The sequence below is a fragment of the Sminthopsis crassicaudata genome, chromosome 3, assembly GCF_048593235.1.
Source record: "Sminthopsis crassicaudata isolate SCR6 chromosome 3, ASM4859323v1, whole genome shotgun sequence".
Lineage (NCBI taxonomy): Eukaryota > Metazoa > Chordata > Mammalia > Dasyuromorphia > Dasyuridae > Sminthopsis > Sminthopsis crassicaudata.
In genome coordinates, this window is record NC_133619.1 from 26,608,883 (window position 1) to 26,635,868 (window position 26,986).

At 38.2% G+C, this 26,986-nt stretch overlaps 1 protein-coding gene across 12 annotated transcripts in view; it reads right to left on the reverse strand.

The window, feature by feature from the left end:
- The window catches only part of MECOM (MDS1 and EVI1 complex locus), a 678,098-nt gene that overhangs the window by 36,232 nt on the left and 614,880 nt on the right, over positions 1-26,986 (reverse strand). For 7 of the 12 annotated variants that reach the window (XM_074298148.1, XM_074298151.1, XM_074298146.1 and 4 more), the window contains 4 exons: positions 17,106-17,208; positions 13,462-13,678; positions 7,028-7,175; positions 3,415-3,571 (listed from right to left, as the gene is read on the reverse strand). In XM_074298148.1, the coding sequence (XP_074154249.1) occupies positions 3,415-3,571; positions 7,028-7,175; positions 13,462-13,678; positions 17,106-17,208 (625 nt within the window). The remainder of the gene's footprint in view (positions 1-3,414; positions 3,572-7,027; positions 7,176-13,461; positions 13,679-17,105; positions 17,209-26,986) is intronic. The other 5 variants (XM_074298147.1, XM_074298145.1, XM_074298157.1 and 2 more) reach the window with 1 other exon arrangement.

Consider the following 26,986-nt stretch of genomic DNA (forward strand, 5'->3'; position numbering starts at 1 on the left):
AGTCTGCTTTTGGGACTGAGAAATTCCATGTGAAGAGCCCCATGTCTGGTCCCTTTGGGTATCCTTTTAAGAAGAAGCCCACCAGTAGGTAGACCTCCCAGTTAGGAAGTTTTAAAAGTTTGCCATTTAACCAAATGAACTCTGGTTTTCAATGTGGCTTCCTTTCCCAGCAACGCCGACAATGTTTTTCCTTAACATTTCATAGCTGGAGGAGCTTAGAAAGAGCAATGGCTTTCACATTTTGGGGTGATATCAGGTGCATCTGGCTTCTCTATTGGCACTTTTTTTATTGTGTGGATGAGCCACATCTGTCCCTCACATCTCCAAACCTCAAAAATGCCTGATGTGTCTCCCTCAGTGGTTTTCATCACTTGGGAGACCTTGACCACCACAAAGCTCCAAGTACCATCAGCCTAATCGATGCTGAAGGGCCCTCTATTCTGTAATCTTCGGAAGAACAAGGAATTAGCTTGCAGCAAAAGTTGCATATTTTCTACTTATTAAACAAATTAAGGCCTATTTTGAATAGATCCCGCCTATTATGGCATGTGGTTTCTATTTGAGGAGGCTGGAGCATTTGGGATAGTCAGCAAATAATTACCTTCGTGTTGGTAAGTTTTCACTCAAGCTTGGGCGGGACACTGTAATAAGAGACAGTTGCCATAAACAGACCAGTGGGCTCATTCGTGGTGTGTGGCCATTTGTCGAGAAACAGATATCAACTTTAGGTGACCCTCCTCCACTATCCAAACCCCCAACCCCAACTCCTGATTTTTCAAATCTTTTGTTCTGAAATTACACGGCTATTATTCATAATTATTCTCAGGGCCCTGTTATACTTTGTACTTGGGGACGGCAGTTGCCGGGTAAATTTCCTGGTGATTACTGAGAATGCATTAATGGGAAACAGTTTATTTGATTTTATTAGAAAAAGCCTCCCCCCTCTCAAGTGGAATACTTGATCCCAATACAACTGAACAAACAGCTCTGGGAATCTTTAGTGAATGGAATCACCACATTTTGACTTTTTTCTGCAACTAATCATTAATAAAAACTGATCATAAATCAATTAATAAATAAAGTTGTTAATAATCAATAAATGATGATTTAGTGCATTAGATTATATCTTTGCTTTGACCAAAAAGTGAAAAAGAAATAAATGATCTATACCAATATCACAGGAAATCACAACCTAAAGTTAAGAATTTCTTCTTAAAAACGAGAATTCTTAAATTCCCATAGTACAATCCATTTCCCTGCCTTCTGAAAAATCTCCCAAGAAGTAATAAGTATCAGAGGCAGGATTTGAACTCAGGTCTGTTCTGTTCCTCAGAAAGCCAGGGGAATTAAGAGCCAAACAAGATCGTAGGATATTTAGGAAAGAGATAGAACGTGTCTCTAGCTTCTTAGAAGTAGAAGGGAGGGCAGCCTCAGTTTCAAAAGGAGAATGAGTGGTAAGGAAAAAACAAATGAATAAATACTGGCTCTAGAGTAGAAGACCTGGATTCTAATTTCACCTCTGACTGTGGACAAATCCCTGAGCTTTGTCTAGTTGCCTTTCAAATAAGAACTTTGAACCAGATGGATTCTGAACCGCCCTCCCAACTATCTATGGACTATGGAAGCAAACTCTTGAGAATCTTTTTTTTTTTTTTTTTTGGGGGGGGACCATTTTTTCAACACTCCTTTTACTGTTTCCTTTGCAGTAGAATGTTTTTGTTTTGTTTTGTTTTGTTTTTTCCTCTAGTCCTTTAGACGCTGTATGGCACATAGTAGGCATCTAACAAATATTGCTAAATTACATTGAAAGGCTCTGCCACACACTGCTATATAATAAAGACCAAAAACTGAGGCTGTGATAGAACTATTGACTTTGCCAGAATTAATCACCTGAAAGGTGACTTTATGTAATAAATCGATTCCAACAGTATCCATGGGCATTTGGGTCAGAAAGCAGAATTTTTAAAAATTTTAAATGGGCAAAAATGAGTAGATGGTTAGGTTTAAGGAATTCTTTTCAAAGGAAAATAAGACAGATGCCTGTTTGCCATAACATTTCATCTCAGTTCACAAGATCTTTTATATTTATTGTTTTCCAAAATGAGGAAGATTTAAATCTGAGCTCCATTTGGTCTGTCCTTCCCAAGTCAACACACAAATGGATTTCCCTTCCATCACAGACTCAAGCAGAGTTGCTGCAGCTCAGATGACCAGGAAACCATTGAGTTTCTTGTTTTCCCACTGCTTACCATGGTGCCTGGCAGATAGTGGACACTTAATAAAGGCTTGCTGCATTTATTGACAGACTGCATTTCAACACCATGGTGCTAAGTATATTGGGGATGGGTGGACATTAACACATTATTTCCCCCAGTAGAATGGAAGTCTTTTGAGGGCAGAGACTATTGTGCTTTGGCTTCTGCATCCCCAGAGCCCATTTTACCAAACACAAACTCCCATTTTCCAGGTAGCACTTGACAAATTCTTGGATATCAACTAACAGTGGCTAAAAGAAATAAGCTAATGGGAGGGAACAGTTTCAGCTTTCCTTGGAAGGGCTGGAAAAGAGAAAACAGACCCACTACCCATACTGCCTCTGAAGCTTATTACCTAGTGTGGCCCTGAATAACTCACGACAGCCATGGGTCTCAGTTTCTTTTTTTTTTTTAATAAAATGATTGAATCAGATAGCTTTTTAAGGTTCTTTCCATCTCTAAGCCTACTATTATATGAAAGGTGATCAGAGCCAGAGATTTCCAGGATGCTAGGTACTAATAATATGTGGCTTCCGTGAATCATTCCCATCAAAGCAGCCTTTTTCTGGGGGGCATAAAGGGCACAATCTCTCCATTACAATGAACATTTACATATTTTCAAAGAACATCAGGAATATGACTCTAAAATTTTAAATGGGCAGAGGTGGCTAGGTTGTCAGATTTAAGGAATTCTTTTAAAAGGAAAATAAGATAGATGCCTGTTTGCCATAACATCTCATCTCAGTTCACAAGATCTTTTATATTTATTGTTTTCCAAAACGAGGAAGATTTACAATCTGAGCTCCATTTGGCTGGCTGGCTCCAATCCGAATCCCTTTGAGGCTGACCTTTTTTTATTACAGAAACACTTCCATTCTTCCCCAGTTGTCTACATGCTCCCTCATGCTACTGATTTCATTGGAAAGAAAGGTCCCTAGGGGCTTCGAGGGAACACAGAAAACAAATCTGAGTAAGGAAAGAACTGTTATACATGCACACACACACACACACACACACACACACACACACACACACATATACATACATATACACACAAACTTGGCACTCCTCCTTCAGCCCCATTCTACCCCATGTCAATGACCTTCTGAGAAAAGACAGACCCAGGTAGAGAGGTGGGCAAGGGGAGAGAAGAACTTACAGATGAAGGGCTTCACACTGCTGTGGATGTGCTTGTGTTGTTTGAGGCCGGACGACGTGGCAAATGTTTTGCCACACTCCGGGCACGCATGAGCCCGGGCTCCGACATGCTGGGAGCGAATGTGCCTCTGAAGGTTGCTAGGGTCCGTGAAAACCTGCTAGGAAATGAGTACTGATTAATCAAGAAATTTAAGACAAATACAGAACCAACAGGACCAGTAAACAACACAACAGAGGGGATTCTAGCTGACTTTGTTGGTGTCTTCCCCTCCCACCAAGACCCAAAAGTCAGTAGGATTTCACGAGCAGACCACCACCATCTCCCTTGGTTCTTTTAAAAGGTCCTAGGGTGACCACCAGCATCTGTTTTTCCCCAAGTCCACATTACATGGAATGGGTGTGGGGTTCCCCTTTTTTCAGTGCTGCCACATGACACAGGAGGGACCCCAAACCAACTAAAAGGGGCTGGTAATTACCAGCAGAGAGAGAAAGAGCATAAAGAAAACTTGTCTGAACCTGGTTCTATCTATGTGACTGAATAAGTCACTGAAACTCTTCCGGACTCAGATTGGTCATTTCTACAATGAACATGAACTAGAAAGACATTTAAAAAAATAAATTTTGGCATGTCACAGACTATTTGGAAAATCTAGTGAAACCCACAGATCTCCTTCTCAGAATCTTTGTTAAAATGGATCAAATGAAATGCATAGGATGACAAAGGAAACCAATTCTATGAAATGCAATTATCAAGATAATTAAAAACTCCAGCTCCCAGATGAAGAAATCTTAGACTAGAAGGAACTCTAGTTCCCTTCTCACTCTGTGCCAAAGACCTTTTATAACCAGCAATTCTCTCTCTGGGTAAACAGGCAGGCCTTCTTCAGAATTAGAGAATCCTCTCTTTCATGTGAAGTCACAGACTTTCTCAAGACAATGCCAGAGGTAAAAACATACACGGACTTAAGAATGTTCTGGAGAAATGGAATACAAATATCCCCTTGTCTCCCTGAATCCCTTAAGGGTCTCATATATCTCCCAGAGACACATCCTGTCAAATTTCAGTGTTTTTTTTTTTTTTAATTCACGAGTACAAAAATGGAAAGATAACAATTGCTGTTATCTCTGACTTCCTCAGCCACAGATATTTCCATAAGTGCCTATGAGCCACCGGACATTTCCGTAATTCAAGGACTGTTTTGCATTTTGCTTTTGATACAATGGAGGAGATCTGATGAATTTATTTATACAGAACCCTCCTTGAGATATGGGAGAATATTCTTTTCTTGTAGACACTCGATGTTTGAGTTAAAACTGGCCTGTTCAGGATTCCATCTGCCAACTCTGCAGAATATCCTCCCTCCCTTCACCCCCAATTTCTGTACTGAGATTCCCCAGCCTTCTTCAAGAGTCACATCAACAGGATCTTTTCCTGTATCACTAATTAAAGGGCTTTCCTTCCCACCTCAAATTATCCTATTTGTATTTATCTGTTTAGATGCTATATCCCACTCCCCAGTTCCCCTCATCCCCCAGTAAAAGGTAAGGCTTATAAGGGCGCTGATACTTGTTATTTTTTTTTCTCTGTATCGAGAACAATGCCCTATGTTTATACATATTTAATCACTAAGTGCTTATTGGATTGGCCTCCTAGGCCAGTGGCCAAATCACATCATGCAAGAATGTGGGTGGAAAATGTCCTTAACAGTCACTGCCAATATCACAAAATTTGCTAACTTCCTCACAAGTTGCTCATTTTAAAATAATAATATAATTAAAATAAATAATAATACAGCACTTTAAGATTAACAAAGCTCTTTGCACGTGCTATTTCACTTGATCCTCACAATGAATCTGAGATACTCCCATTTATCAGATGACGAAACTGAGGCAGACAGAAGTTAAATAATTCACACAGCTAGTAGATGCATGTAGCAAGATTTGCTTCCCAGTTGGACATATGCCTTCCCAATTCCAAGTCTTACTACATTCTAATAAATGCATATAACTAGAGTATAATATATGCACATATTATATAATTGGTATCTAATATATGCACATATATAATTGTCTAATGTGTGCAAATATTATATAATTGCCCATTTCTATATATGTGTCAATATATAAATATAATATAGTATATTTATATTATATATATATCCAATATACTATATATAATTTATAATATATGGCAATATATGCCATACATATAATATACACATACTATTTTTAGATGGATAAAGTACTAGATAGACTTGAAATCACAATCAATAGTCACTTGATTCAATTGATCTCACTTAAAAAAAAAAAAAACTAAGATAAGGGGGAAAACATGGAGACATGTGGGGCCAGTGCTTAAAAGAAGCAAGCTGGAGAAAATGCAGAGAAATGCATCTTATATGAATAACACAGCAAAGTTGAATTCAGGTTCCACCTCAGACAATTACTAGTTGAGTGACCCTGAGCAAGTCCCTTAATTTCTTTTTGCCTCAATTTCCTAAACTGTAAAATAGAGATAATAATAGCACCTACCTCATAGGACTGTTGGGAGGATCAAATGAAATAATATATATTATATATTGGATTACTTGCTGTCTAGGGGAGAGGGTGAAGGAAGGGAGGAAAAAAATTTGGAACACAAGGTTTTGCAAAGTTTAATGTTAAAAATTATCCATGCATATGTTTTGAAAATAAAAAGCTTTAAGAAAAAAAAAACATTTTAAAGAAATAATGTTAAATAACACTTTTCAAACTTTCGAATGCTGTATAAATGCCAGCTGTTAATATCATATATTTTTAATATTTTGTATTAAACAATATGAAGCATTTATTACATATCAGACACATATAAATATTCATAAATCCGTGTGTGTATATGTGTCTGTGTCTACCTACTTGCATGTTGACATGTGAGTGTTCTATGCATAGATATATCTTAACTCTTCCTAATCCCATTTGGTATTATTTTGGCAAAGATCCTATTTTCTTCTCCAGCTTATTTTATAGATGAGGAAGCTGAGACAAGAAAGGTTAAGTGACTTGTCCAGAGCCACACAGCTAGGAAATGTCAAGGCTGGACTTGAACTCATGAAGATAAGTCTTTTTGACTGCAGGCCTGGTGCTCTGTGCATTCATTATGTTGCCTCCTGGCCACCCTTATCAATGACTACATTTATACAATGCATGCATATACCATATACTAATTGTGGAGAACACTTGGACAAAATGCAGAACAGTTCTTGCCCTCAAGGAGCTTATATTTTCCAGAAGCAAAATAGCATAGAAATAGATGCATTTGTGTATATGTGCACGAAATAGAGTCGTACACAGTATGCCAGATATTCACAGCCTCTAATTCCATAAAACAGTCTGTAGAATCCGGAATCTCCCCAGAATGTCCTGGGGCCCACCATAAACACCTTGCAAAAATAAAAGGATACCCACTAAGTGTTTTTCTTCACTATTCCAATGCCTTTTAGCATTGTACACTTTCTCCTCTTTTTCTGAGATATTTATCGCTTCTCCACTCAGGGCCTGTTTTTCTGTAGCAAGTGATGGATGGAGAAGGAGCAGAATTATAGATAGGGGCCAAATAGCCTACAAATTCACGGTACCTTGGCACAATTCTCGCATTCGTAATGTTTTCCACTATCATGTGACATCTGGTGGCGAATTAAGTTGGACTTCCAGTTAAAAGCCTTGGGACACTGATCACACTTGTATTCTCTCTCTTCCGTATGCGACAACATGTGTTTCTCCAGGCTGTGAAGGCAAAAATTGATTTGAATAACTGTTAAAAAAAAAATCACACACTACAAATCAGTAGTCAGTTGATTCAACTGATCTCACTAAAAAAAATAAGATAAAGGGGAAACATGGGGACATGTGGGGCCAGTGCTCAAAAGAAGCAAGCTGGAAAAAAGGCAGAGAAATACATCTCGTATGACTGATACAGTAAAGCACTATCCTCTGTTCCTTCCACCATTGGGTCATCTGCCAACCTATGGGCACAGCAGACAATGAGCCCCTTGTTCTGGGTCTCCTTCCTGTGCAGGATTCTGACAGTAGCACGTGCTGCTAAGACTCACTTAATTCAACTACAAACACTCAAACAGAGGAAACTTAAGAACATGTAATGAGGCACTCGGTCATTAATGTGTGTCTGTCTTTGGGTGAAGAAAGGCCTTTTGTTTCCACCCTTATCGCCATATGGGAAACTAAGTTGGCAGCGAAAAGGCAACTTCCCAAAATGACCCTGGAAAGAAAGGAAAATATGAGCTGAGATGAATTGAGACATTAGGGAAGAGACAGAAGAAAAATGTCGGGCAGTCTTTCCATGAATGAGATCTCAGATTCCCAGCTAAGAGGACAGATGCCTGACCAGGAGCTTCTCAGAGGAGGCCCTCCCCATATTTAACCACCAGGGACGTTTTCTTGACTCCACATTGGACATAATTTATAGGCAGTGTGTAGTCAGTGAGAAATACAAATAAGTAACTGCAGCCAATCATTTTCTGAGGTGAGCAGATGAAGTGGCCCATATTGAATTTCAATTTCTTCTCCTGTCACAGCCACATGAATTCTACTCTCACTAATTAATGTTAATTTGAGGGCACTGTACATCTACAATATATCTATATATCTATATCTATCTATCTATCTATATATGTACATATATATACATATATATACATATATATATATATATATATATATATATATATATATATATATATATATATATATATATATCTACCACACACACTGAGGCACAGCAAGATAAAATTAGCATTATACAGAAGGGAAACTATAACTCCAACCACCAAAAAGTCCAATAGCCATAAGCACCGTAGTACCAACATTTATTTTCAGTGGCTTTCATCAACAGAGATGACAATTCTCTCCCACTATAACATCATGGAAAACTAGAATAGCATAGTAGAAATTCACTGGCTTTTGATATAAGTACTGGTACTGGCAATTCCAAAGCAGCTTGGAGTTGAAGACAAGATGAAGCAGTGGATAGATCACTGATCTTAATTAAGGCAGAACTGAGTTCAAATTCAAACTCAGATACTAATGGGAAGGGAAGATACTAATGATCTTGGGATTCTCTTGTAAACTAGGGATGGTAATAATCTCTACTTCAAATGATATACAACATGTAAAGTGTTTAGTAAACTTAGAGCACAATGGCTATTGTTAGCATTTGTGTGATTTGGCCAAATCATTTTTGTTCTATATGCCTCAGTTTCCCCATGTGTAACATGAAGAAAGTTAGTCCTAATGACTCCGATGCAGCTTAGCTGCAACTACATAGCACAATTTACAGAGCACTAAACCTGACTAGCTGTATGACCTGGACAAATCACTTAACCTCTTTCTCATTTTTCTCATCTGTAAAATGGGTATAATAGCAAGACTTACCTCCCAGGTTTTTCTGAGGACAAAATATTTAAGTGCTTTTCAAACTTTAGAAGTTCTCTATTAATACCATCTATAATCATCTTCTTCATCATCATTATTATTGTCATTTGTGTTCTTTCTCACATGTCTAAGGGCAGAAATTCTAGCTGTGTTCAAGTATTTGAAATATTGCTCAAGAGAAGATGGATGAGATGAATGAATTTGACCCCAGTGAGCAGAATTAGGCACAATGGGGGAAAGCTGATGTGAGGCACATATCAGTGACAATAAATTAATTTAATTAATTAATTAAACTTATTCAAAATGAAATAGATTGACTTTATCAGTCAAAGCTATTCCCTTTCAGGGATATTTTAAAGAAGTGGTGGGATGATTTGTTCTTGGAAGTGTAATAAGGGAGATTTGCAGCTCCTTAAAAATTTGATAATCTGTTTGTAGCTAAAATAATCAATTCTTCTTTATGGGAAAGCAAGATGACCAAGCTATCAATTGGGTTTCAATCTCATCCTTCACAAATTTTATAAAAAGCTTTCATTATAGCTCAAAGGAAAGCAGATCAATTTCTATAACATATGGGAACATTTAAAAAAATAGAAAAGAAAATAAATTCTAAGGAATTAGTTGATACATTAAACTGAACTATATCCTAATTACATACTTTTTCAGTCCATTAAAATGTAAATTCCTAGATTTGTTAACCATTCATTTTTTTAGTTTACTCCAATGTAAATCTCTTGAGGGACTGTTTCATTTTTATCTCTGTACCCCTTAAATCCAGTGTAAGGCCTTGTGCTGTTGACTCTTCCAAATGTTTGATAAACTGGTTCATGACAGAAAAAAGCTATATATTATATGTGTAAATAAATATTTATGAGAATTTCCAGTTATCCTAACGAAATAAATGAATTCCTAGGATTTTCCCCCATATAGTCCAGCTCCAGTTTCTTCCTCTGATCCCCATCCCCCCCTGGAATTGTCACACCTATATTTCTCTAATTTTCTTATCATCCTTCTCTTTCCAAAGGCTGCTTTATTTTTTAATTATTTCCTTCTTTATTCTTTTATAGGCTAAAAGAATTGCTTTTTCTTTCTTACTTTCCCTATCCTTCTACCACCACGACATAACCAAGGACCCAGAAATGTTTTTGGTTTTGTTTTTGTTTTTTCCATTAACAAACACCACCACCAACTTAGTCTTAGGTAAACAGCAAAATTGGTGATTGCCACTTATCCAAGGGTTTGGTGTTGACTAGGCAACCAAAATGGATAATTTATGACTGAAGGAAAAAGCATCTATGGGACTAAATAATTTAAGTGGACTCTTGAGGTAGCCTCCATGCATACTTAGGATTCATCAGTCATCATTTATTAAGTGCCTATAAAGTACTAGGGACTGTGCTAATTGAGGGGGTATTTAAATACAAAAATGAGAGTCCCTCCCTACAAGAGACAGGAGTTATATAATATGCATGCTTGTATTCTACCAAGATTATATGATGTATAAAATTCTGGCATTTTTTATAACTGTTCGCCTGTCTTGGATTATCTATTTATTTATTTCTGGGGGGAAAACAATCAAAAAACTGAGGTCTACATTCCAGATTCTTAGGAAAAATCTTTCCATTTCAAGGGAATATAATGAATGCCTATTTCCTATAAGAATCTACGGATTAAAATTACTACTAAAATACTTGTTGGATCTTGAAAAAAAATCTAATACCACAATGGCACTGGTATTTTATGCCCTTTTCCTTTCCCTTATCAAATTTCTTAGTGAAAGGGGGTAAATTTGACCTCACAGGCATTAAGACTTGATGGGGTGTGATTCATGACTGAAATATCACAATGAAAGGGCATATGTACCTTATTCAAAAAGAAGAGATTAGATAAGTGGGGTGGGGGTTTGACATTATATATTAAGAAGATAAATTTCAATGAGGTAATCCATGAACCAGAGGGGGAAACCAGGTAGAGAACATTTGGGTGAAAAAACAAGAGAGGAAAAAAGAGAAACCCTTTTATGGGGGCAGCAAACTACATTCCATTCAGCAGATTATGAAAACAGACTATGAGTTTGGGAAATAGAACACAAAACTAGCACACCATATTTAGGAATCCTGGGGATCTTGAGTTAACTAGAAATCTACGGGAGTTTTCTCTCTTCTAAAATCAGAGCAACTGGATGAATCTTGGTGAGCTTTTATCAATTAATTTTATCAATTAATACAATCCTCAAAGAAAGAGTGAGCACATAAAAGGATTGATACTTAGAAGGAACTAATTGATAAAGTAGAAATGATATGAAACTTTGGGAGGAAGTAACCACATCATCTCGAGTCCATAACAAATAAGGAAGGAAAGAAAGGACTGACAAGAAAGATCTGGCCCAGACTAGATTGAGGGAGAAAGGAAATCAGAGTTTAAAGATAAAAGAAAACTAGAATCAGAACAGTTAAGAGAAAAGTGAAAGTTGAGATAAGAAAGGAGATGGTAAGAAGGAAACTAGACACTGACAATGAGTTCAATTCACCACAGATGGACAAAGCACATTCCAAAGTACTGAAGAAATTATGGATGTAACTGTACGTCTGCTATCAATGATCTCTGAAAAACTGGGAAGAAAAAGGACTACATACAGACTGGCAATTGTCTCTATTTTTAAAATGTGGGGAAAGGTGAGTTTTTCAAACAACTAACTGTTGAGCTTGATCTTAATTAGCAGGAAGAAAAAATTATTCACATATTATTACTGAGATAGTTTAAAAGAATTTAGAAAGTGAAGCTGGGATTTTAAAATGCCAGTTTAGGTTCACGAAGAAAAAAAAATCTTACTAAAAAAAAAAAAAGATTTTATTTTTCACTTGTTGTTCAAGGGTTAGCAGACTAATACTGTAAACACAGTATATCAGTATTTCAGCAAGGCATTTGACAAAATTGCTTCATGACATCATGAACCAGATGAAGAGATGTAGGTTGAGTGATTATACCCTTAGGTGAATTCAAGAATTGCAAAACTAATGACTAAATATCAGAATAGAGAACATTTCCTAATGGATTAATATTAAAAGGTATATGTTTATTCTAGATCAATCAGAAAGGTTTATTTAGTGTTTATAATGTTCGAAGGGACTATCATAGGCACTAAGTATGTAGTAATCATAATAATTATAGACACTGATTAAATGATAATAATAATAAAGACAACTTAGATAACATTTATAAAGCACCTATTATGTATCAGGCACTGTTAAACACTTTATATATACCAATATAATCTTATTTGAACCTTAAAGCAATTTTAGGAAGTATTTTTCATTGTTATCTCCATTTACAGTTGAAGAAACTAAGTCAGAGAGCCATAAGTGAAATGACTTGCCCAAATGCATAGTTTAATATGTGCCTGCGGTTACACTTGAACTCTGGTCTTCCTGATAGCAGGCCCAGTGCTCCATCCATTGCACCGGCTAGCTGCTTCTATACCAGGACAGAAAGTCTGCCCTGTATTCAAGCCTGCATTCTCTCCATTATATTTAATGTTCTATCAAGAGTTTAGATTTGACAGATTTGAAAACATAAAGCCAAAAAGGACGGCTTACACGTTAGACAAAGAATTAGGGTTAACTATATCAGAATGCTTGCTATCTTGTAGAGGGGAAAGGAGGAAAAAAGGGAGAAAATTTGGAGCACTAGGTTTTGCAAAGGTGAATGCTGAAAATCATCTTTGCATGTATTTGCAAAAATAAAATACTATTGGGGGAAAAACAGAATTAGGGTTAAAAAAATCTTAACAGGCTTGAACAATGGGCCAAATCTAATAAAATGAATCTTGAAAGAGATAAAATCAAAATCATACAATTGGGTTAAAAAAGAACTTGAGAGATACCAGATGAAGGCTCTACCAATATTTATGTGCAGGGGGAAAAACAGGATTTTAATGGATTGTAAACTCAACAGGATTCAACATGGCAGCTGAAATAGATAATTCTGTAAGGAAGAAGAGAGAGAGGAAAAAGAAAGAAGGAAGAAAAGAAGGACAGAGAAGGAAAAAGAGAGAAGAGGAAAGAAAATAGAAAGAGGGGGAAAGAAAGGAGAAAGAGAAAGGGAGGATTTTAATGGATTGTAAACTCAACAGGATTCAACATGGCAACTGAAATAGATAATTCTATAAAGAAGAAGAGAGAGAGGAAAAAGAAAGAAGGAAGAAAAGAGGGACAGAGAAGGAAAAAGAGACAAGAGGAAAGAAAATAGAAAAAGGGGGAAAGAAAGGAGAAAGATAAAGGGAGGAAAGAAAAGAGAAAGAGAGGGTAAAAACTGTACCCTGTTCTTTCCATTTCTCACAATGTTGTCTTCAGTTGAGATTGAATTCATTCAGTACAGAAGGTGCTTTATCAAAAGCAGTAAAACACTTTTCCCAGCTTCACATACAAAAATATCTCTTGATCACACATAAAATATTCTACATTGTGTTTTTCAGGTAACAATACAATCCTTCAAAAATTTCCTGGCATGCCAGCCTGAAAATAGGTCATTTCCAACCTTCCCACCCAATGAACTCCTCAGCATTTATGAAATGGTATTGAATGATTATTGCAAATACAGCTCTCAGGATGGCATTCCTAACCTTTGCAAATCTGGAAAGACTTGGTCACACTCTTTACATTCCTGGATTTCCTGCATCTCTCGGAGGTCACTCTCACTGTCCAGCTTTGGCTGAAAGTCCTCTTCCACCATGGAGAAGGCCGAGTGAGGGGTGCTGCAGGGGAACTTCTGGTGGTCCACTAGTTCAGCTTTGGACTCGAAGAGCTGGTCACAGTCCTCACAACGGTACTGTCGCTCTTCTGTAAAACCAAGGCAGATGCTGCGGCAACAGATAAGTAGACTGGGCCCATTTCCCCAGCTCAGGGAGTTCAGCTATCAGCCAGCGACCTCACCATCTAAGAACTTGGAGCTCTTTGCCAGCATCATGGCCAGCTCAGAAACGAGCTACACAATAACACACCTCTGGGGGTTAAGGAACTCTCCTCTCCATATCTATCCTCAGACTCTTTCCTATAATCACACCTGAAATTATAAGAGCCCCAGAAATTATAAGAGCATGAGCTTCAGATGTCACCTGGTCAGCCCCCTTACTCATTTCATAGGTAAGAAATCTAAGACCCAGGGAGGTTAAAGGTTAGTTACCAAGAAAGTGAGTGAGCAGAGTCCTGAGTCAGTGCTTCCATCACATTAATAGCCACTTAATTTCCATTCTTACTCATATTTTCCAACAAGACTGTCCCTCTCAGGGCCATTTGGGTTTGAATTCATCCCTGGGCCTGAGCATCTGTTTCAATGGGTATGATATATGTGTGTATGTGTGTGTGTGTGTGTGTGTGTGTGTGTGTGTGTGTGTGTGTAAGAGAGAGAGAGAGATCACTATACCTGTGTTTTTATTAGTCTAAAAACTCCCAGGAAGCCAGATGTGGCTGGACATGGGGTCCTAATATTTTTCTCTTAAAATCCAGCTTTCTCTTCATGGAACCCAACTGATATAAACCCACTCCCACGTGCAGAAGCTAGAGTCACAAAATGAGTCAAAAAGCAGAGCTGTCAATAACATGGCTTTTGGCCTGTTTAAAAGGGATAGGTCACCACCTCAGAACGCTAAGGCTCCTGTAAATGGAAAGTAATAAACAAAGACCATAGACGCACTTAGACTCATGCTATCACATGGGACCAGAATGAATAACACTGTGGTTTAATCAAGGGCATCGCGAATGCCCATAATTTATGAATAGCAGTCAAAGACCCAAAGGGAATTCAACCATCCACTCAATCCAAGATAACCTTTTATTGTCTTTTGGACTAATAATTTGCTTTTTTGAAGAGGAGGAGTGGTGGGGCAGGGGAGGGGAAGAACAACTGTTGGGAAAACTTTTAAAGTTAAAAATACAATTGTTTAAGGAAACATAACATCAGAGGGGACGTCAGATTCTGGTTTTCATTTAGCCAAGTCTTCCCCCCTGCTGTGTGAGAGAGAGAATTTAGGAAAGCAATGGGGCTTTTCTTCATGGGGTTCATGTGTCCCAGACCAGTAGCTCTTTCTGGGGTGAACACAACTTGTTTATAGACCATATGCTCAAAAGGCCAGACAGGAACCAACAGAAAGAAGTTAACAAAAACTGATATATATATATATATATTTCCTAATGAGCAGGACTTTCTATCAGTGGAACAGGCTTCCCTGGCAGGTGGCGAATTCTCTCTCAGGCCAGCACTGGGCAGAAATTTATCCAAATGTAATCCACTGAATGGGAGGTAGGACTAGCCATTCCTCCAAATTGTCAAATTTTATTAATCTATGATTTGTTAACTATGTAAGAATACCCCAGAATCTAGGGTATCACTAGGTTATAATAATTCTCTCATATTTATATATTATATATTCCTTACCACAAATAACCTCTAATTTGCAGATTAGGAGACTGACTTTTTAAAAAAAAATGTTATACATTTTGTACAAGGTTACACAGAAAGTAAAGGGCAGAGCCATGATATAAATTTGGACCCCAGATGCTAAGGTCAATGATCTTTCTCTTCCGCTAAACTTGCCTCTTTCCTTAAAAAGAGTTCATATTTTAGGTGATGAGAAATAAAAGAAAAAAATGGCATGGTTAACTTACTTCCCAGGACCTTAAATCAGTACAGGCATTTTGATTTTTCTAACTCAACCCTCTGAACTAATGATGATTATCCTGCCTGATTTTTTGCCCTACCCCCCATATACACATACACCCTCAGTCCATGAAAGGCTAACATAAATTCCAAGACTTCAAGGAAAATAATCTTTCTGTCTATCTCTATCTCTGTCTGTGTCTGTGTCTGTCTTTCTCTGTGTGTGTATGTCCCTGTGTACGTGTCTGTCTGTCTCTCTTTGTGTCTCTGTGACTGTCTCTCTCTCTCTCTCTCTCTCTCTCTCTCTCTCTCTCTCTCTCTCTCTCTCTCTCTGTCTCTTTCTATCTCTCTCTCTGTCTCTTTCTATCTCTCTCTCTGTCTCTCTCTCTCTGTCTCTCTCTCTCTCTTTCTCCCTCCCATTGTCCCTTCCTTCTTTCCTCTCCCCCACCCTATCATCTCTCCCCCTTTTGATGTCACTCTTTACCTTCTTTCCTCCCTCCACACCAGATTTATTTACTGCTGATGAGATTTGCATCCCAGTTTGGGACAGAGACTTCCTTGGTAGTTCTCAATTCTTCAATTACATCTCAGACAAATTGGGGGAAAGCTCTTTCAATATCTTTCTATATGAAGTAATTACATTTAGGTACAACATCACCTTACAAGTGTCAAGTAAGAGAAGTGTTCTTTTTCCTCCCCCCAAATTAGTAGGATATATTATATTAATGAAATATTTCCAGGCCAGGGATTTATGACTTTCATTTAAGACAAGCTTACTGGTATTGAATACAGTAATAAAGGGATTCTTATATTGGCAAGGGCAATGACAAAGCATTCCAACCAAACGGCTTCAAATCCAACTTTTCAGCACAGTGTAGTAGACAATATGTTGGATTTGGAATCAAAAAGATCTGGATTTGAATTTTATCTCATACACTTATTATCTGTTGGATCCTGAACAAATTATTATCTTCTCTGTGACTCAGTTTCCTCATTTATAAAATTAAGGAGTTAGAGTCAAAACACTTCTAAGATTTCTTTCAGTTTCAGTCTATGATCTGTATGTGTGTGTGTGTGTGTGTGTGTGTGTGTGTGTGTGTGTGTGTGTGTATCTCAAGAAAGTCTTCCTTTTTTATTTTCTGGGGAATGATCAGCTTTCCTTAGTTTCATAAAATATACTAGACCAAGATCAAATTATACATATATATATATATATATATATATATATATATATTCTTCATAATAACTGTCAAACTTTCATTACTTTCATTAACTAATCATAGTAACCATCAAGCAAATATTCTAATTTACCAATTCCATCGGCATGAACAACAATATTCAATTGTACTTTTGTATACCCATTCTTTAAGTCAAAGTTCCTGAAATTGTGGTTTCTGCAACCCTTTACACTTTTAAAAATTACTGAAGACCCTAACAAAGAACTGTGGGGAATTATATATATATTGGAAATGAAAACATTTAGGAGAATTATAAAAAGTTTTGACCCATCAGCCTCCTAGAAAGAGTCTTAAAGGCCCTCCAGGAGATTCTCAAATCATGCTTTGAGAACTGCCACTCTGAGAACATATTACATCTCCAGAAGTTACTAACCATGAATATCGGGTGCCATTGCTTCATGGGAGTACTCTTCACTCTTCATGTACAGTAAGAGCTCTTCTCCAGGTTCAATGTCGGTAACTACTCTATAAAATATCTAAAAGAGGAAAAAAAAGAGAGAGAGAGAGAAATCTTGAAATCAAACAGAGTGGTAGTGAGAAGAACTTAACATTTCTATAGTACATTTGGATTTGCAAGATATTTTCCACAAATGATCTCATTTGCTAGCACAAACACACATAGACATGCTCATATACTGCAATATCTGTCGGCTCTTAGTATACAGTCAATTAAAAGTGAATCTCTTTACTATAAAGAGCAACAAAAAGAGCTAAAAGGGACAATGAAATCCAGCCCTCTGATTTTTACAGATAAAACACCTGTGGCTTTAAATAATGCCATTACTTCTAACACCACCTCTTGAAATAGCACTTCCAAACAAATCTACTGAGAAACAAGGAAGGTGAAGGACAGAAAGTTGATTGGTAAGTGCTGATTCCCAAATTCTTCAACGCCTGGTATAGAGTTGGTGTTTAATGGATATTTGTTGATCCCTTGATTACATGCCATAAACTAAATTATCTATTTATTTATTTCCTGAAGCAAAGATTTCAAATAGGGAACTAAAAACAAGCTTTATGTATACTATGTATGATCTCTTTGCTTTTCTACATCCAAAGTCACATCCCTTACTCTATCTTACACAAGATGAACTGGCTATGCATTGCCTGGTATTGCTGTGACTTTGTTTTAGTTATAGCTATTCCTGGTTAAACTCTGCCTTCTACTTTCCCCCTTGTTCCTTGATATATCTAATACGCAAGCAAGCAATACTTAATAAATGGGGGCTGTGCAAATTGGCAAAAGGCAGTGAGGTGGAAGGGCAAGAACAATGGGATAGAAGCCAGTAGATTCTAGTCTTGGGTCTAGTGGCAGCTAGTTAACAGTGGGACCTGACCTCACTATCACAATACATAAATTCATAGGGTTGGACCAATGGAACATTCTTTCCAATTACTACAAAGTAGGTCATGGATTATACAGTGTTTACCTGACTCTAAAATCTATGCCTCATGGTAGTTACTGGAAGAAAGAACAGAACTAAATGTCTAACTTATTGATGCAAATAGGACCACCTATCTAAGGCTGCCCTACCTTGGAGAATGAATTTCAGGGATCTTTGGGAAAAGCAATACTGGCATTTATTTTTTAAACCATCTAAGGATGGCTTTGAGAAGAGAGACTGTCTTTATTAATTGTATTCCCAGCACAGAGCCTGGTAAATAATAGGTTTTTTAATAAATATTTAATGACTTATTGATGTAACCTAAGAACTCAGCTTAAAGAGATAAAGTCATTGGGATGTACATTTGCCCCTCAAAAAAAGGGGAAAATATGAACAACAATAAAGTTATGTAAATAATATTGTAGACAATATCATTGTAGAAATATTTGTGTAGACCAGGTTAGCCAAAATCAGTGAGTAGCTAGATGACATAATGGATAGAATGCTGAGTAAGGAGTAAAGAAGACCCGAGTTCAAATCCATGCTCAGACACTTAATGAAGTCACTAGTCCCTGTTTGCCTCAGTTTCCTCCTCTGTAAAATGAAGATAATAATAGTTCTAATGAAGAAACATGAGATAAAAACTGTAAAAATGTTAGCATACTGCCTGGCACATAATAAGAGTTACATAAGTGTTAGCTATTATTATTATTAATAATAAATCAGAAAATGTGTCTTTGAGGGCCAGCTTCCCTTTTCATTACAAAACACTGGTCAAGATGCCTCGCTGAGTCTCAGGTGCCTTTTCTGTGAAATTGGAATAACGTGCTAGCTTCCCATCAGTCTACAAATAATCTTATGCTACAAAGTAATGTTCTAAATAATAAGCATTGAACAAATACATAGTGTTCACTCTATAGACAAAAGCCTAGTTGAGATGGAAAGTTTGGAGGGGGTTCTCCAAACTTTGTATTGGCTAACCAAACTTATCAGTTTAAATAGATAAACAAATGAATTTGAGCCCTTCTAAAAGAATAATATTTTACTTATTTATAAATTATATACATTTAATACTATGCTAAAGATTCTGTACATTATAAAGCACAGAGACATTAAGAATGATGAATTAAGATGAAACAATATTTTGGATATAATATTTCAATAAGAATGAAAATCTTTGCTCTCAAGAAAATGGCATTGATGATGGTATATTTAGTAAGAGCAATATAAATAAGATTTGTGATTTTTTTAATATCTTGGTTCAACCCTTAGCAAAGTGACAATTTGAAGATAATCATTTTAAAATACTTAGTTTTAACAGTTGCCATAATGGAAAAGGATATATCACAAACACAGAGTTATAAATAAAAGCAAGGTTATCACTGGTGACTCTAACTAACGTTCAATACCATTGACCAGTCGTCCTGATCTACATCTGGCCACTGGACCCAGATGGTTCTGGAGGGGAGAGTGAGGCAAGTGACCTTGCACAGCCAGCTCTCACTTAATTCAAATCCCTTGCATCACCTCCCTGATATCATAGTCCTCTTCAAGAACAAAGAACAACCCATTTTGCAAAAGTTTTTTTGTTGAAATTCAGCTACTAAATTTCTAATAACCTGATGTAAATCACCTATTCTTACAAATTCACTGAAAGATTTTACATTTCATTTTTTGCAATAAATGAATTCAAACTCAATGAAACACTTTGGAAAATTTTAACACAAGACTAGAAAATTCTGCTTCTAAATTAATTGTATGGCTGTGAGGGGGAGAGAGAGAAAGAAGGGATGTTTGTTTTTTATAGACAATCCACTTCAGAAACTGAGTGAGAAAAAATGGGTGCCCAAGAGTAGAGAGTGGCCAATAACACCCAACATCATAAAGACATCAAAAAGGAAGAGGAGTGGGAGAAGGCAATTAAGAGATTGCTGGTGACTGTTTGAAGACAACAGCTGAGTGAGGAGTCAAAGATATAAAGATTGAGATGGAGAAATTGGAAGGATGGAAAGAGAAAATATAAAACAATGGTTCCAATCCATGCATGCCTCCTCGTCCTCTGTATCCCATCTAAGGAGGATTTGTTCTTACAAGCCACTGCTTCTGAAAGCAGATCCCTCCTTCCTTTAAGGGGTCCCTAGAACAGCCTTGAATTGATCTGGTGGAAAGCATGGGGGGCACCAGGTGAAGTTAGGGTATCTGTCTGCATAGCTGCTTCAGTTGCATGGGTAGAGGTTGGGTTGTAGTGGGAGGAGGAGGGGAGTAATGGTGAACTAGAATGGTGCAGCTGGATCCAAGACAGATTCACAATTTTTTTTTTTTTTTTAAATAAGGAGGATGAGCGCAACCCATTTCCCAAACTTCTGACCATATAATCCTTGTGCTTATACTACTGGATTGTAACCTCCTACCTTGCTGGCCATTCCTCTAGTCCATAAAAAAAAAAAAAAAAACATAAAGGACAGAGAAAGATTGAGACAGAGATAAAGAGACAGAAAAACAGAGAGATGGAGACAGACCAAAAAAAAAAAAAAAACTAGATGGAGAGATAGAGACAGACAGACAGAGAGAGACAGACAGACAAAAACAGAGAGACAATCAGATATAAAAAGAGAGAGCCAAAGACAAAGAGACAGAGGCAGAAATATAGAAAAAAGACAAACAGAGAATTCACACAATTTTAAAGGACCTACTTAAATCTAGAAGTGATTGCAAGGCCATTTACTATTGCTGCCCTCCCACAAAATTTTAGGAGCCCTGTCTAAAAGAGAGCTGACTTAGCCAGTCACAACAATATAGACTTCAAAATGAGTGTTTATTAAGTGTCTATTATGTGCCAGGCTCTATGTTAGGTTGCAAAGCTACAAGGCCAAATTCAAAAAATTCAAGACTTGTTTGGAAGGAGCTGACATCTGCTAAGGGAATACAATGTTATCCCAGAGAGGTAAATACAAGATAATGTGAGGAGTAAGAGGAGCAGTTACAGCCAAAAGACTGTAAAATTGAAATTGAAATTAATTGAAAAACATAAATAGTACCCTGAAGCATAAGAATATGCCACTTTTTTCCAGTAGGTGGCCCTAAAACCCAATTGTTTATTTTCTACAAGGCTGAGTCAGTCTCTGTCTCTCTCTGTGTCTCTCTATCTGCCCCTTTCCCTTCCCCTCTCCCTCTTCCCCTTCCTCCCCCTCCTCCCCCCCCTCTCTCTCTCCTGTCTCTATGTGTGTCTGTCTGTCGCTCTCTCTTGTTTTTTTTTTCTCTCTCTTTCCATACAATCTAAAAATAATGTAAAGAAGCACATTTCCTCTGATTAGTTTCTCACCTCCCCATCCTCAAATAATCTATGAATCATTCCCTGAACACCAGATTAATTCCCACAAGCCTATGGGGCTAGCCAGAAACAAACAAACAAACAAACAAAAAAGCTCAAGTGTTGCTGCCTCATCGAGCTCAGTGTTGGTGAGACAGAGGTTCATGAGAGTCTCTTGTTTTGAGGTTCTGTGCTGTTCCTACATAAAAGGAGGGGGGACTGTGATGTTGACAGAAAGAGGATAAACACTCTCCAATCCCTTTTTCCTTGTCTGGTCTGTCCTCGGAGAAGACTAGCAAAATAGTCATAGAGGGGAAGGGAAGCTTCTCAGAGAAGGGAGAGTTGATGTTGAGAGAGAGAGAGAGAGAGAGAGAGAGAGAGAGAGAGAGAGAGAGAGAGAGAGAGAGAGAGAGAGAGAGAGAGAGAGAGAGTGTCTGTGTGTCTGTGTCTATCTGTGTGTCTATGTGTGTCTGTGTATAACTGTGTCTGTGTCTATCTGTGTGTCTGTCTGCGTGTGTGTGTTATCAAATGTGTGTTTACTTTTTTGTTGTGTTCTTTATCTTTCAGTTAAAGGCTTCTAAGGACCACGTTTCATTCTGGAATCCTATTTCCCCTTAGAAAACAATGGACTTCTCTCAACAATTTGAATCACCTCGACTTTTTTGGCATCTCTCAAAGGTTTAACTTATTAGCTTCCTTTCCAACAACATGTTGACATTTGAATTGTGACATATTAGAACTCTGCAGTGGCTTCTCGGAAACATCGAGGTTAAAGAGACAATACCGTCCAAGACAGTCAAATCTCCCCATCATCCTTGCCGGGGAATGCCGCCTTGACATGCATGCCAGAAAGTCTTAAAAGGGGATTATGATATCATGACTTCTCTCCGCCATATGAATAAGTGGCTCCTTCCATCCCCTTTTGGATTTCTCCAATCCTGGGGGGCGGTAGGAATCAGGCAGGATACAGTCTAACTCAGGGAGATAAAGATGAGTCTCCTTATTGAAACATAGATAAATCTCCAAAGGAAGGAATCCTAGATCCTGAAAGTATAACAAGGAGTATGTGTGTGTGTGTGTGTGTGTGTGTGTGTGTGTGTGTGTGTGTGTGTGTGTGTGTGTATGAAACACATGCAAATATATATATGAATACATATACACATAAAAACACAGAAGAGAGGAGAGAAGGAAGGAAGAGAGAAGAGAGGGATAGGGAGAAAAGCAGAAGAAGGAGGGGAAAGGAGAGAAAAAGAAAAAAAAAAGATGAAATGGTAGAAACACCATAATAAAACAGAGAGGAGAGAAGAGGAAGGGAGAAGAGGGGGAGAGGGAGGGAGGGAAGTTGAGAAAGGGAGACAGGGGAGAGAGACAGATAAATAGAGACAGAGACAGACTGGATAGATTGCAGGTATGGAATGACGATGGCCTTATTTATTGGAGGTAAAAGGTGGCATTCCAGGACCAAACTAGCAAATCAAAGTAAAACAGGTTTCACTTTGGGGTGTTTTTCCCCCAATTTTAAGTGAACTTTTATGGCACTTCTGAAAGAGTCTTGAACTGGCAAGAACCAGCCATAGTGAGGGCAGATTCCCAGTGGTCTCCCCCACCCAGCTGGATAAAAGCCCCTCTACAGCCCCTCCAGCGCACCCCTGGGTGAGAGCTTTTGGGGAGAGCCTCTGTCATCTGTGACCTCCGTGGGAACCACTTAAAGCTAATGGAACAAAATAATTTAGTTGGTTCTTCCCCAAATGAAGTCCCCAAGGCATGCTTTAAACATACAAATTTGAAAAGGGATTCACATAAATCTCATTTGGCCAAGAACTGGGGGAAGTGGTGGTCTACATCAGGCCAAGATTATAATCTGTTGCCTCAAAACAACCTCACAGGATATTGCAAATATGGGATTTATAGAAATCAAGTCTTCTACAAAACATACAATTGTTCTTTCTGAGTTCAGGTCATAAACCTTTTTTTTTCATTTTTCTTTCAGTAAGAAATAGAACATGATAAAGTCTTTTAGCTTAAATTCAATCCCTTGTTAGATTTGTTTATACAATATGTATTTTTGAGTCTATAGACCATTTATGAAAATTGGCAGTTGTATCTTTAAAATGGAATGCAAAGAGGAAAAAAAAAACACCTCAAAACACAAATTTCCCCTTGTCACAAAGTTCTTTCCAGCTGTATATCAGGCAGGCGAGCGACAATGTGATCCAGGCCACAATACCAGAGCAGAAATGTTACCTATGTCATTTGTCTAGTCTTTGTTTTTACAGGGAAAAAAGAAAACTGGTGTCAGAGGCAGTCTTAAAGACAGATAAAAGAGTTAAGAACTCTTTCTTATCCATGCTTTTAATGAGAAAAGATAACAGAAATCTCCTTTCCCCCCACAAAAAAAGAGATCCAATATCCTAAAGAAAACATAATCTTTACTTTATAAATTGATGAACACTAGAAAAAAGCTACTGTGGAATCTCTTCTAAAGAGTTATTTTTAAAAGAATATCTGCTTTTTGTTGACATAGCATTTCACAGTTCTAAATTATTTATCTCATTAGCTCTTGACAAAGAGTAAAATCTGTGATACAGATGCCATTCATTCCTATTTTGCAGATGGTAAAACTGAGATTCAGAGAAGTGACTTGAACTGCCCCAGGATTACATATATATTAAGTGACAAAACCCATCTGTCTAGAACAACAAAAGAAAACCTCTCTACTTTCAGAAAAATGGACCCTATATCCCCATAGGTATCTTCCAAATGATGATGCTATGAGCCTAGGGAGATTAACTTAGCCTCTCTCTCTCCCACAGGAAGAGAGAGAAGACCACCTCATGTTGCAAAGAGAGACCCTTAATGAACAAAGCTTTTCTAGAATTCCTTGAGACTCTCCAAATAGAAACTGGTGATTTCTGTGAGGTTTTCTGTCCTATCAGATAACTTCCAAATCCCCAAAGGTGAAATGGTTGCAACATCATAATAGTTTGTACAGATCTCTGAGCACTCAGTATTTTTAGAAGCTCAAGGTATCTTCCCCCCACCTCCACCCCCATTTTATTCTTTTATTTAACGTCCACTGGTAAGAATTTGGGTCTGAATAAATTAATCTTTCTCTCCCTCTCTCCCTTCCCACTCTCCTCTCCTCCTCTCCCTCCCTCCCTCTCTCCTCTCCTCCTCTCCCTCCCTCCCTCCCTCCCTCTCTCTCTCTCTCTCTCTCTCTCTCTCTCTCTCTCTCTCTCTCTCTCTCTCTCTCTCTCTCTCTCTCTCTGTCTCTCATACATACACACACACACACACACACACACTTATGGGGATGTGAATTACTTATATTTCTATAATAACAAGAAATACATTTAAACTTCATAAGAACTCAACTTTCTCGATCAAAATTTCTATAACTCCCAGGGAGAGATATGAAAAGGAAACAATGATCGATTCTAAAGAAAATTAGTGTTCATCTTTCTGGGAATGCCCCACCTTTACTGTCTGTACTTCCTTATTGAAACACTGGATGTGGACATAATTTCAGCACTGCTGCCTAATTCTGAGATCTCTGGATGGTTTACAATCAAGAAAGGGGAAGGAAGGAAGGAAGGAAGGAAGGAAGGAAGGAAGGAAGGAAGGAAGGAAGGAAGGAAGGAAGGAAGGAAGGAAGGAAGGAAGGAAGGAAGGAAGGAAGGAAGGAAGGAAGGAAGGAAGGAAGGAAGGAAGGAAGGAAGGAAGGAAGGAAGGGAGAGAGGGAGGGAGGAAGAGAGGGAGGGAGGGAGAAAAGAAGGAAGGGAAAATGAAAAGAGGAAGAAAAAGAAATTGTTGAAGCTGAATTTGATCTACCACACAGTCTTTTTATACTATGTACTGCAGAAATATTTATCTTTTTTTTTCTTATTCATCTTCCCTATTAACCAAAAAATATCATTACTTGCAATCATAAATGATATAATATACATTTACATGTTTTATACATATCAAGTAATTAAACATATCAGGACTTTTTGGGGTTTTTTTGTTTGTTTTGTTTTGTTTTTGTTTTTGTTTGTTTGTTTGTTTTTGGGGAGGGGGGAAACACATTAAATTAAAAATTACAAACTCCTAAAGGTCAGAATGGGAACATCTGCCAGGAAAGCTCATCAGGCCTAGATTTTACTTTCAGCCAAATTCTGCTTCCAACTGTCAGCGTCTGTGATTTCACCAAATAGTCAGTCCCAGCCACCATGTTACTACCTGCTCTGTAAAGGAAAATCAAAAAGGAGGTGGGGTATTACACCACCATTTTTTGCCTGAACTCCAGGGTCCATCTGGCCTTCCCCATCAATCTACACGATAACTTATTGAACCAGAAAAGGGAGAAGAATTTAAAAAAAAAGAAAAAAAAGAAAAGAAAGAAAAGAAAAGAAAGAAAGAAATGTCAGCAGAGCAAAGAGAAGGAAAAAGAAAAAGAAAAAGCAAAGCTCGCTGACTTTTAAACAGATGAACAAGGGCTCATTGTTTGGAATCCCAGTTTACTTTTCCTGGTAAGGCCCTGGAAGTTTTATTTATGCTTAATAGACTGCATTTGGCATGTCTAAAGATGACAGAAGCGTGAATTATGAATGACCTTCAACCTATTCAGGAAGTTGTAATAATTGAAATAATAGCGAAATGCGCTCCCTGTGCAATGTGCATTGGGAGACGAGCCGAGGCTCTGGCTGCCGGGGGTCACTCTGCAGCGGCCCGCACTCTGTCCCTTCCAGGAAAGTCCCCGACGGCTAGGCCCGAGGGCTCCATCTGCCAAGCGGCCGGCCACTGACCGCTCCAAGGCCTGGCCCGCGCGCCAAGGACGATGCCGTCGGGGAGGAAAACGCCACGCTCGGGACCTCCAGTCCCGTCCACGGCGGCGCGGGCCTCGCAGCCTCGTCCACGGCCGAGCGTACGCAGCTGGCGGCGGCCTGGCCCGGGCCGTGCAGCTGCATCTGCGCGAGCCGCGGCTACTCTGGGGCCAGGGGGCTCTCGGGGCAGGGACCAATGGGGAAGGAGCTGCTCCTATCTGCGGAACATCCTCGTTTCCTCCTCCTTTCTTATGCTTTGTTGCTAGGGGATGATTCCGTGGGAATGAGAGGGATGTGTTTGAAAATGAAAGGGACGGAAAAAGAAAAGATTTAGAAAAAAATCTCATTTTTCAAAAGCCAACTCCCAGAATCCAATGGCGCCACCTGAGGACAAGATTCTGAACTCGTCGGAGAACGGGGATTCAGACCATTGGGAACAAATAAAACTTAAAGTCTGTCGTCCCCTTAAAAGCCCCAGGGAAGGGACAAGAGGTCAAATTCTACTGCAGATGTATATATACCAAGCAGGTCTCACTCTCTGAGCATCAGTTTGTTCACCTATAAAATGGGGATGATGGTATATTATTTCATCTTAATAATAAGCTTGGACATATCAAAATTTTACAAATCTTAAAAGTCTATATTACTGTCATAGCATCTTTTACAACAATTTAAGATTCACTCATCTTTATCCTAAAGAGTCAGGGGGGGAGAGGAATTCAAATGCTACCTTACTAGTTAATATAAACCAAGC